Source organism: Adelges cooleyi, unplaced genomic scaffold (genome assembly GCF_023614345.1).
Source record: "Adelges cooleyi isolate 19-005CV unplaced genomic scaffold, UGA_ACOO_1.1 ACOO_flye_CR_arks_rails_tigmint_CR_PRNA_651, whole genome shotgun sequence".
Taxonomy (NCBI): domain Eukaryota; kingdom Metazoa; phylum Arthropoda; class Insecta; order Hemiptera; family Adelgidae; genus Adelges; species Adelges cooleyi.
Window position 1 is genome coordinate 9305586 of NW_026096352.1, and position 12595 is coordinate 9318180.

Here is a 12595-nt window from a genome sequence, read left to right on the forward strand (position 1 = left end):
TTGTACGTCTATAATAGAATTATGTTAACATTTTGAAAAATAAAAGCTCTTGATTGTATTTCTGTAATTGATTGTAATTCAACCTATGGGTATGCGATATTGTGATAATAAAACCGAGATTATTGGCAACGGATTTTTAGCAATTTAGGTATTATGTAACCAATTGCGGCGGCCTTTAAGACTGTGTTTTGTTGTTAAGTAGTCGGTATATGGTAATTACCGCCGTCGAAGCCGGGAGACCAAGCCATGAGCATTGCGTTGTGTGTGAGGTTGACGGATCGCAGGTTGGTCGGAGGATCGGGGTGCGAGAACACGGTCAACCGGTTTACCGCAGTAGCCCTGCCCATATGATTGGTGGCAGTGCAAGAGTAATCGCCGTAATCGAACTGCTCCACTTGAAGTATTGTTAGCGTTGATTCGTAACGCGTCGAGTCCAACTGTATTACACAAAAATAACACACAACATTTCGATTATTACTATTATTATTTATATTGGATACGCCGTACACAAAGTAGTAGGTACCTAGACATGACGCTCGGATCGGTACACACCCCTTATGCAGTGTTATAATATAATAATACCCGGGCCTATGTAAAGCGGCTAATAATTATTATCGAATACCTACTTATCCCGCGACCGGAGGCGCCTCCGTTTATTCGAATCCACGGTATACATTATACGAGTACGTGCCTTTCCGTTTGGGTCTAGACGAATTCTCGCATCTCCGAATAGGCTTCTTAAAATCAACGTAAAACGATTTCTATAATACAACACCGAGAAAATAGGTATTTTTGTTTGATTGCTCGTTACGCGATCGACGGGAAATTCGAAAAAAAGATGCGACCACCGGTCAGATAAAGCGAAGCGAGTATGTGGGATGACGTTTGTGGTATTATGAAACAGTGTCAATACGGAGTCAATACGAATAAACTGTATTTTTCAAATTCTAGTGTCAAATTTAGTTTGAAATTCTAGGCCTGTCTTCGTACATTCGTTTTGATCTAGCTTGTCAAATATTGTCTAGATATCTTAGTGGAAAATTTACCTGTTTTTCTTCCACGGCATACTTGTCGTTCATGCTATTTATGTTAGATCCGTCGTGTTCCCATGTAAAGTGAACGAACGGTGCACCGGCAGCCCGGCAGTGCAGTTTGGCCGCGACTCCCGCGTTGCTGGCCGTTTTCAATTCGTTTTCCTTGAGCACAATTTCCGGTTTATCTGTAACCAAGATAAATACACGACGAGTTAAAGACAACAAGAGTTAACTTCCAACGCCAAAACCCGTATACTCACGTTCAACGATCAGTACAGCTGATAACGATGATATGTTGCCCACCCCGTTGTTGACAGCGCATTCGAACGACCCGGCATCCTCTTTGGTGACGTTATGTATGGTCAGGTAGGACGTGCCGTCCTTGAGCTCTACAAACGTCCTCTTGTCGAAAGTGAAGTTCGGCCGAGTCCAGGAAATATGAACGGGACTTAAAGGATAGCCGTCGATCTTACACCAGAGCACTGCTTCTTCTCCTCCCTTTACGACCACCGCGGCCGAAGTGTCGGTTACGATGGCTTTGTCTGTTGAGAGCCAAACATTTTTATACAATAATATATCGACAAATGGGGGACAAACGACCGGTTAACTTACATTTAACCGATACCACGAACGACACGGAAGAAGACCCTTCGGTGTTGATCGCTTCGCATGTGTATTTCCCAGCATCGCCTCGAACCAAATCCGTGATGTTCATGCTGCAATTATGAATGGACTGTCGTATGACCCCGGGCAAAACGCGCAACGGTTCATCGTTTTTCGACCACTTGTAAGTCAAGTATTCTGGCCGACCTTTCACCAACAGCGTGACGGATAGATCGTCTCCTTCCGTCAACGTGATCTGCTCTGGGTACGGATCGAATATAGGTTTACCTGTGGAAAATTGAATTTTAAAAAAAGGTCGTTCCGTACAGATGGTTGTTTTTTAATCGCTTCGGTCTCCAGTTGGAGGCTGGGCATTGCGCGACACCCGGACAGGACAAAGTAATAACATGCATCATCGAAATATGATAATGTCATGATGTTTAATGGACCGTTGCGTTGTGTTGAAATGTTCCACGTCGACATGTCGGAACTAATTCATTTTGCACGTATGTGTGCGCCCCATATTAGATACTCGGAAAACAATAAATCGGACTTAGGACCATACGCGATACCGATTATCATGCCGGACGTTGGTACAGAAAAATCAAAATAATTATGCACTGCATCTTGGAAATTCAATGTTAACATGAGGGCTCTGATACGATAGGCTTGCTACTAGTTTTTGATTGTAAAACAAAATACGGGAATACGTTAAGAGGACAAATTGACCTTAACGCTGGTGTCGTTTAGGTAAAAGGTAAAAACGATGGGATGCGGCAAATTCAGACTGGATGAAAATCGAGGGTGTAAAAAACAACAGCTGCCGCGCTGGTGGTCGAACGGATGCACAGAAACGGGTACAGCGGTTAGCAAAGATAATAATAATAATATGTGAAACGGCAAATAATTAAAATTTTTTATAGTGTATAATACTATAATATCATGTGTATGACCGAAGTCTGTTGGGACAGAGGTAAAAACCGCAAAACATTATTATACAAAGGCTATAAATTAAAAGTTCAGAACCCAGCATGGCGGTCGTACATGATATTATAACCAGCTGTTTTTTTAAACACGATACTTCTTTCTATGCTTTCACCTTAAACCTTTTTAGATAATTGTAGGGTGATCGAATGCCAAATACCCGGTTGCTTGTATACCCATAGTCACACTGTTCACCAAGCTCGTGACCTATTAGGCTTTTTTAGAATTTGGAGCGAAGTTATCACACTGATTAAGTGCTTGGAAATGTGATAATGAAATCTCAACTAACAGTTTTTTCCAAAGTTAATTTTTTTATGTATTAATTAATGGCGTGGTTGCATGTAAAACGTTAGCCACATTTTCTATTTTTATTAGAAGTTATTTGACTGTAAGACAATAGCCGTAGAAATACTATGCCCTGACCCCACTGTGTTGGCTTTATTATTTACTATGCATAGAAATATTCAATGAAATGGGCAATAAGTTATAGTAGACTCACGTAAAACGTTTACGGTGTGTTCTCTGTAAATGTTCTTGTTCAGTACCGGATGCGATCCCTGGCACGTGTAATTCACGCCGTCCATCGCGGACGTGATATTTAATGTCAATTGAACGATGCTAATCCTTCCGCCGTACAATCCGGGCTTAGAGAAGCTGTTAATACCATTGGGCACGGGTGTGTTATTTTTACACCAATTCAACTTCACCAACGGGTTGCTAGACCCACCCTCGCAGGTGAATGTGGCCAGCGTGCCCGGTCTCAGGTGCACCGGATCCTGTTTGATTTCCAGGTGCTGTATCATGACTGTAATTAAAAAAAAGCGCACAGCGTGTTTGTTAATGATAACGATAACTATAAACTGAAATCGAAAGGCAATGGCCCAGATTCGAGGGACCAAATTTATTTAGACTAGACTAAAAAAAAAAAGTCGGCGTTAATAATTAGCCAATGTGGGCTAGTAAAATATATGCTACTGTGGAATCAATAATAAATCGACGGCCGCCTATAATAGTATATTTTATAGTCACTTTCTATATAAATGATATAATGGCCAATATCGGAAGCCGGACGTAGTCGACCCGAGTCATTCCGATCGCTTAAGAAGACAGATGTTACGCGGTGTATAATTTGCCTCCTCCCAAAAGCGGTTGAGTTATTATATCACACACAAGAGTCGAGACCCACGTGGACACAGGCGCACCTGTTCGCATTTCGGTGGGTGCCCGCCATACGTGTAGAATAATACCTAGGTATCTAAAGCCGAATTTCCATTTTATACCGCTTCCAATTAGGTATAATTACATTAAAATTCCATAGCCCGTTGACAGATTTATCAAATCCTTAATATTTGAACACTAGTTTTTCGAGTTTCGAGTACTTGCGGGGGCTAGTCGCCGCATATAAGCGACGTAGGCACCGATTCATTGGGTCAAACAACACATATCTACACACACAAGTTCTTTATTTACACAATTTGTGTATTTTATTGCAAAAAGGTACGATTGATTGTAAAGCGCATAAACAGTAATAATTATTACACTGTTATCGCCGAAGTTTTCCTTCGTTTTCTGCATGATATCAAATTATGTAAAGCTTTTTTTTTTCATACTCACATTCTACATCCATTTTCATCGTTTTGATCATCGGGACTTGCAGTGCGGGATGGGTAGCTTCGCATTTCAATATAGCGCCGTTGTCCGTGTAGTTGACCATAAAACTCAGATCTGCCGAAACGGAATTTTCATTGGTCGTTATGGTCGAATGCACCTTAAACGTGTAAACAAATATGTTCTGGATTAGCTTTCAAAGTTTCACCGAAATGCGGTTATGTACACAGTACGGTTCGTGATTCACGATAGTAAGCAACGCTAAATAATATAACATATTTTTACAAAAGTAATTAATATATAAAGTTGACGATCATTGTTTTCGATTAGATAACATTATTATTAATTATATTGACAGTATATAATCAATTACGCGCAGGATAATATTTATTGCTACAAAATATATAAACGTACGATTGAGTACAGATAAACATGGTATCGTGTTGGGGTTGTTATATTAACGTTAATCGGTCCGACGACCGAGACCCAAACGTGTAGCCTATTCACAAATGTACTAGTAATAGTATTATATTATATATTAAGTACATGGAAGCAGGTGCCAATCCCTGATCGACCGGGTCTCTGGCGAGTTTGTAGTCAAAAACACAAAACGGTTAGTTTTTTGACATTCGTCCAACACCTGTCGCGGTTTCTTCCTCGCCACAATATTATTAAATAATATCACATGCGTATAAAATGATAAACTTCGATTTTTTTTTAACAAGGGCAGAAGTAGATAAATAAAGTATCCCATCGCATGCATGGGTAAGTGTATCTGCAGCAGTGGGTTTTTATTGGTTTTTAAGTAGCGTTTTGGCCAAACTTTAGGTCGAACGAGAAGTGTGACATATATATATATATATATATATTTATATATACGGCTATTTGATCAAGAGGTCCTAAACGCGTGACGGTCCGGTGAATTAGATTTGAATAGGCAATACTTTATCGTTGCTGAAAAAAAAGGCCTAACACATAATAAAATAACTAGATAACCCCAAAACGATTTGCGGCTATCGAGTGGTGCAGACCTTTTCTGAATGGGCGCGGGCTTTTAACTACCTTTGGGGTCTCTAAAAAAAGTTTCGCTGCTAGGGTGGATCCAAATGGGTTCTTTATACACACACACACATATATATATATATTTATTTATTTATGTACACAAACATATTTTGTTTTTCTTATGCGCTGCACACACATGACAAACGTCTTATATGATTCTACAAAGCGTCTATTGTACCAACGTGCCAAGGCGGTGTTTTTCGAAACGGATTAAATTAATTTAATACCTTTTTATCGTTTTTGTACCATGCGAGCGACGCTAGCGGGTTGCCGCCGGTCGACAGGCAAGAAAGCTTGAGCACCTCTCCGGTCGGAATTCGTTCGCCGGACAAGTAGTCGATTATGATCGGCGCTCCGGGCGGATCTGTATACACATAAAAAAAACAGTAAGAAAAAAACGCTACACATACACACGATCATTATATTATTATTAGTATTATGTATTAAGCTGCGGTTCGACGGTCTGTGCATAATTTTTAATAACTCCAACAACATCCGTCGAACCCCTTGTATGTGTATAACGCCATTGTATTAAATTGATCCGGACAACAAAATGTTATGATTAATTTTCATCAAAACCAAAAATAGCTCGAGTGAATTAATTTTTAAACGTTCCGAGAACAATACTATTTTCGTCGTTTAAACGGTTTTTGATTAGACAAGGTTAACCGTTTGTGCTAAATATTGAAAACCTCATAATATTATGTTACACATCAGAGAATTTTAATTTTTTACAACGTTTTCGGTTACACCCAGAAATGTTATAAAATATATTTTAAATAATGTACCCAATACAGACTTTAACCAATTTTTGGTTCACAAAATTCTTTTTGATAATTTTGATACAGTCGGCACTCGTGTGTAATATTCAAATTAAATTAAGCCGGCCTCAGAAAAATCTAGCGTTGGCTCTCTTAGAACCAATTTATCAAAATTCGTTTATTTTTAAACCATTATAGAAGCGTTAAACAACCGATTTCATTTAAAATTAATTAATTGTTACCACCCACTATTGATTACCATTATGTAAAGTGTATAATATTACTTAAAAAAAAATTGCCATTTTTTCAACGTCACAATGTTTTTATGATGACAATATTAGTAAAACAATAATGATGTCTGACTAGTTTTTTGACCGGACTTTGACCGACATTCAATACACTCGATCTCGCTCGTATTTATTCATTCAGGTTTCGATATTCAATATACGTGTGACTTCATTAACACCGGAACCAGCTACGCCGTATCTGTTATCTTCTTGTGTGTGTAGGTATAATTATACACACTGTATTCCGTATATGATTTGACTGTGATATATATATATATAAGCTATATTATACTAACGTTCATGTGAGTATAGGTATGTCATATGTGTGAACTCCGACTAATTAAATAAACTCTAAAATAGTGTTATCTCTCCGATAATATGTTAAAAATTCATAATTATTTCAACAGATTATTGAAATATACTATTAAAGCCCAAGCAAAACACAGAATGTTCAATTACGATAAATGCTCGGTTTGAATTGAAATTCAATTTACTATTCTATGGATTTTAATACATTATTATTTTAACCAAGCCAAATGGCAAAGTTTGAGCAACTCATAAAATGTGTAGGTATTTTTAGTTCCTAACATTTGTTTAAGGGTGATTGGTGTATTTTACTTTGAGAATATTTTTATACTTAAATTTACCTAATACTTAATGAAATTAGTGTTAACACTATAATACACCTTATTTATTTTGACAGTGTTCAGATTATGATTTTTGATCTAAATGAAACCTGTCAACTTTATTGTTTCCCACACTTTGTATAACCCGGTAAACCACATAAATGATATTTGATACTTATAACCACGTAAGTACCCAAAAAATTATTCAATATAATACCTTTTATTTTTGTTAGACCTATGATAATATGACATTTTTTTAAAAAACTTAAAAATAATTCACCACCACACTAAAAATATGACATACCGACTTTTAACACAATAATATCAAAGACGGACATATTACTTTTTGCCAAAACCCCACAGAAATAAAATTGTTTTTTTTAATGATTATTTTTTTACACTTACACAAAACGTTGACCTTGTGACTGGCTGTTACTTTATCCGACGGGTGGTTGTTGACGGCCTGACAAATGGCCACCACCGACCGTTGTCCAAGCGGCATGACAAAAGTCACATTAGACTTAGTTATCCAACTTGACTGCGACCCAGCTACCACAGTAGATGTACTGTTCTTTTCAGGTTCCCCGGCCACCAGCCATTTGATCACCGAAGGCGGGTTGCTACGACCAGTCTCACAGCTCAAACTCACTGCGTCTCCTTGTTTCGCTTCGACCGGTCCTTTGATCTTAACTTGACTGGGGGCAACTGCGAAGATAAATTAAACAAATTAATACACCCATCAACATTGTGTTGTGTTAATGACTAACAGGAAGAAAATGCAAAAAAGTGTAATGATGGGAACGGGTTTGAACCTGGTACCGCTCATATCTGAGCACAGTTCACGCCCAAACGCACCACGCATAATTTTTGCTGGCGCGTAAGAAATAAGTCTCTTTAAATTGCAAGATTCCACCCGGAACGACGGACAAGAAATCGACCCCATTTTATCCCCCTTAGAGGTGGAATTTTCAACCTCTTGTGGATTAATAATGCATTGTTATCGAATTGTGAGCTACCCTGAAAGTTTCAGCCGGATAGCTAATCGGGAAGTGCTCGAAATTTGAGTTCCAAGATTCCACCCGGAACGACAAACAAGATTGTGAGTTCATAAAAACGTTATAAAAACATACTTAAGGTGGACTGAAGTCTGTTAAGAAATTATATAAAAACAAAACAATTGGATTTAAACAACTGGGACTGGGTAGTTTTCATATTTCTTAGACGTTTATAGTAAGAAATATTTACAAACAGCTAAGCCCGTTGTTGCGTTTTTAAGGGAGAAAGTTAAGTCCAAGTGTGCAAGAATGCCGATATTTATTAGTGCTGTGCGTAAAAGGTAAATGGCTGGTGTGTGAAAAACAAAGAGTTTTTGAATTAATGAAGGTGGTGGGAATTCGATATTATTATATATACACAAAATAAGACGTTAGATCATATATCTGTAGGACGTTGGGGAGCAGTGCACGTCGCCGCCGACGACGATAGCAATCGTCGGATGCCAAAAAATAGTACGGGGTGCATTTGTATTGTTTCCTACACAAAATTATAATTTATACTAAAAAAAAAAATGAAAAGTCAACTCCGTGAAATCATAGGCCCGGGGCTACGCAGATGCTTTTAATGGTAAACGAGAACACGGTTATAATATAGAGTACAGGTACAGCCGCGGACGATGTGATATTCGAGTACCTTTAATATCTAAGTGTAATGTTCTTTTTTTCTTTAGGTTTCAACAATAATGTTGTTATCATAATACCGTGTTGGCGACGGATCGTTGAAATACAACTATACAATATGTATAATGTATAATATAATAATAATATTATATTTTGTACGTATATAGTACATGCAAGCGTACACTTCCCACGGCACGACGTCGGTATATTATTATGATAATATGATCGTTTGTTGCGATTTCATTGACGTTTTAACATTATATTTTTATTTAATATTATATTTAATTTTCGTTTGGAACATTTAAATAATAATTAATATAAAATAAAGACGATTACAGTAGGTATACAGACATATTATACGATATTACTGTGTGTAAAATAGCTGTACAAATTAGGGTTTTTGTTGTGTACCTACAGACCGCTCGCATTCGATTCGGAGCAAACGAATTTTAATTACACAAGTAGAAAAACGTCACCGTAGAAAATTAAATAAAATTAAAAAAAAAAAAAAAAATTATAAATGCGACTTACACGACACCGAAAACATGACGTCGGCGTACAGAGGATCTGGGCTAATTGAGTTTTTTGCTTCGCATCGGTACTTCGCGTTGTTGTCCGAGACGTCGGCTATGAACGAGTACGTGCTTTCCGACACTTTTTCCGTTGTCCTGAAAAAAAAAACACAATGAACAAAATGTATATTTTGTCTTACGTTCGGTCTGAAAATCTAAATATTTCATCTACACTTGTTTTAAAGACGATTGCGAGGTTTTAAGTAAACCCAAATTTCACATGTCGCATCATCCGAATTCCGAACGGCGACGACGGTGTACTCGTTTAGAAACGCTTCAAAATAATAATTTATTCCAAAAAATCCGCGCTCTACAATATTATTATATAATACAGCTACGGAAATATATAATATTATACAGAGTTACCGAATTTAAGATCGTCTGCCTGTACTGGAAATCCAATAAAATGTGTTCTCTCCGAAAACGAACACATTTTTTTTTTATTCAAACATTATCAATAACCGACGCATAGCATACACTTAGGTATAGTATTGTGTATTTTAATGATTATTGAAAAATAAAAGCCCTCGTCGGACTCGAGTGGTTTTCGGTTAAAGTTATACACTATTTTCAAGATTGAAACCTTTTGACCGAGTATAGAATGGCAAGAGCATCCATAAAAATATGCAACATATCGGGTAAACCCTCTTTGGGTTACTCGACAGAGTAGCGCTGTCGCAGTATTAGCGTTCAAAGCGTACTCTTAGTATTCCGCTTACGGAATACGTTAATTGGCCTCTCGACATAATTATCGAATACACAATTAATACGAAATGCACATAAGTCCACGCCATATATATACATACTGCGTGGGAAAACCAGCAATCGTATTATGCCCGGCATTATCGTTATGTGGATCTCGAGAGTACAGCCATCGATTATGTTTGGTACGTTAACTCGTTTAATTACAGCTAAAAAAAAAAGTTTCTCGCTCAAATCTAACGCGAACGAATTTAGTGAAACACAAACATTTTTTTTATTACAAAATTAAAATTGTTTTGCAAAGCTCAAAAGTATGGTGTTTTTTTTTTACATCAATTCATTTTAGAATCGAATTAGCTCTTCGACAAAACGCGATACTTGAGATGAAAATTCACACTATTCGTTTATCAAACGATAAAACTTCTAAAACACGTTTAGCATTTTTAACGTCTGGTTCAACATAATTAATCGTAACAAATAGATAATAATATATAATCACATCGAGTGAAATTAATTTTTTTAAACATTTACCAAACGCACTTGAACTCAAAATCTGTTATAATCCTAATTTTTCCCTGCATCTCCCAAAAGAAAAGCAGTTATATTGGTCTCTCGGTGGAAACCGATTGATTATTATTTATTTTGATTTATTCACCTGTATTCGCTGTGTATGAGGTGACCGTTTTTGAACCAAGTGAGCTGTGCCGGCGGATTGCCCACTTTCGATACGCACCGTAGGTTTACGTGCTGCCCTTTGTCCACAATATCTCCCTCGGTGTATCCTTCGATGTGCGGTATTCCCGGCGGGTCTTCAAACAAGACAAAACAAATCGTTAGGACGTGTACAAATGACATTAGAAAGATTTATGAGTATAAAAAAAAAGAGTAGAACAGGGTAATAAAGTTAAATTTGAAATGTCCATTGTACAATGAGCCAGCGACAAGATCTAAACACCTAATACCTATATATTAGTCCTCAATATTTGACCGCAGTAATCGCTATAGAATTTCATACTTGAATGTTTCAAACTTTTAATCGTTTGATTCTGTTTGTCAGAATTTGGCTATTTATGGAATGAGTAAAACACGCGTAGATGCACATAATACAGCTCATGGCTAAAAGGCCAAAGCGTCGGCAATATGGAATCAAACAATAACTTATTTAAACGTTCATAACAATGTGTAGATCTGCATGCCGGTAGGGTGTAAATAAATTCTATTACACAATCATCGAACCATGGTAAATGACAATAAACGTTTCGGCTTGAGTATAAACGTTTCGTTGAAACGTCTTGGCCAAACGGCGATGCAAACATTTGAATAATAAGAAATAAATTCCACACTTTTCTTCTTTGGACCATTATTGTAGCTACGCCGGTGGTAACATACCTATGTAACTCCAGCTGAGTAATCCACGGTAAATTTACATATTATTATTATTATTGTAATACCATTGTTGTGGTAAAATTATTTAATTTCCAATAGAATCATCATGTCAACTACGCGGGACATATATTGTTGTCGTTTCAGATGAGACTACCAAATCGAATGACACACAGACGGTATATTATATTCAAATATATATACTCACATAGGACTCTGATTTGAATGGAGGACTTCAGCGGCGTTGCCAGGGCCTCGTGTCGGGCTTCGCACGTGTATTTCACACGGTCGTCTTGTGAAGTAGTCCTCACCTTTATTCGGCTGTGGACCGTGTATAATTTCGTATTGCTTATTTCGGAAATCTCTTCGGTTATGTTTTCCTCTCGATTCTCTATACAGGAGAAAAGAACAAAAAAAAATCTGTTGAGTATGACTCGTTAAGATACTTAACGAGTATGTCTGACGACGGAAGGAACCGTATGGCAAAGGTAAAATGAGATGAGACGTCGTTTTAGGGCGTTTAAGACGAGCCAGTGGGTAAGTCCCGGTGGCGTTTAAATATAGAAGAGCGTATTCGAAGGAGATTAACCGGGTTACTCTTATAACGGGGTACAGGATGAGACCTGGAGACTATAATATTATGGGATATTAATGTCGTACATGCCATTCCGGTGACGGGCAGCACGCGAAAAAGACGATGGACTTTTTCTGATTTCTTATACATTACATAACAATAAGTGCATTGAATTTGATACAAAACTAACCCGGATTGATTTCGACGTGGCCGCGAGACCAAACTATTGTCGACGGCGGTTTAGAGTTTCTTGCCGTGCAGTCGATGACGGCTTCTTGATTTTCTTGTACTTCCAAGATGGTATCCAAATTCAGATCCGTAATTTTCACAGACGAGGGAGGCGCTGTAATCAAAACAAACCACTATAATTATTAACGCTTATTTAAACGAGCAAGAACGGTATAAATTAAGGGGACGCCCATTTTATAATAATGATGGAAAATGGGGGTGGGAAAATGTAGCTGCGAAGCTATGGCAAAAATCAATTGCCACAGGGTAGTATTATAACCGTTGGCGCGGCACTGATAACACTGCTAAATAACCTATATTATAACGCTACACTTTGGGGGAAGGGGGTGGGGAGTCGGTCGGGGAGCCATGTGACTTGTCGTGTCCACCTTTGTGTTACATGTGCGTTTTCAAGGCCTGCAAACTGTAGCTCTGGTTAAAAAAAAACCCATAACATTGCCGAAATCATACAGGCGACAGCGATAAACTGCGTTT

At 37.7% G+C, this 12595-nt stretch overlaps 1 protein-coding gene across 1 annotated transcript in view; it reads right to left on the bottom strand.

Annotated features, from left to right (window-relative positions):
* Nucleotides 1-12595, bottom strand: part of LOC126844583 (nephrin) — a 51961-nt gene that overhangs the window by 3063 nt on the left and 36303 nt on the right. Inside the window, exons 4-15 of the mRNA XM_050582874.1 lie at nt 12063-12215; nt 11507-11689; nt 10571-10724; nt 9173-9309; nt 7371-7670; nt 5519-5655; nt 4236-4389; nt 3121-3426; nt 1647-1925; nt 1295-1576; nt 1047-1219; nt 221-437 (exon numbers count right to left, since the gene is read on the bottom strand). Coding sequence (XP_050438831.1) covers nt 221-437; nt 1047-1219; nt 1295-1576; nt 1647-1925; nt 3121-3426; nt 4236-4389; nt 5519-5655; nt 7371-7670; nt 9173-9309; nt 10571-10724; nt 11507-11689; nt 12063-12215 — 2475 coding nt within the window. The remainder of the gene's footprint in view (nt 1-220; nt 438-1046; nt 1220-1294; nt 1577-1646; nt 1926-3120; nt 3427-4235; nt 4390-5518; nt 5656-7370; nt 7671-9172; nt 9310-10570; nt 10725-11506; nt 11690-12062; nt 12216-12595) is intronic.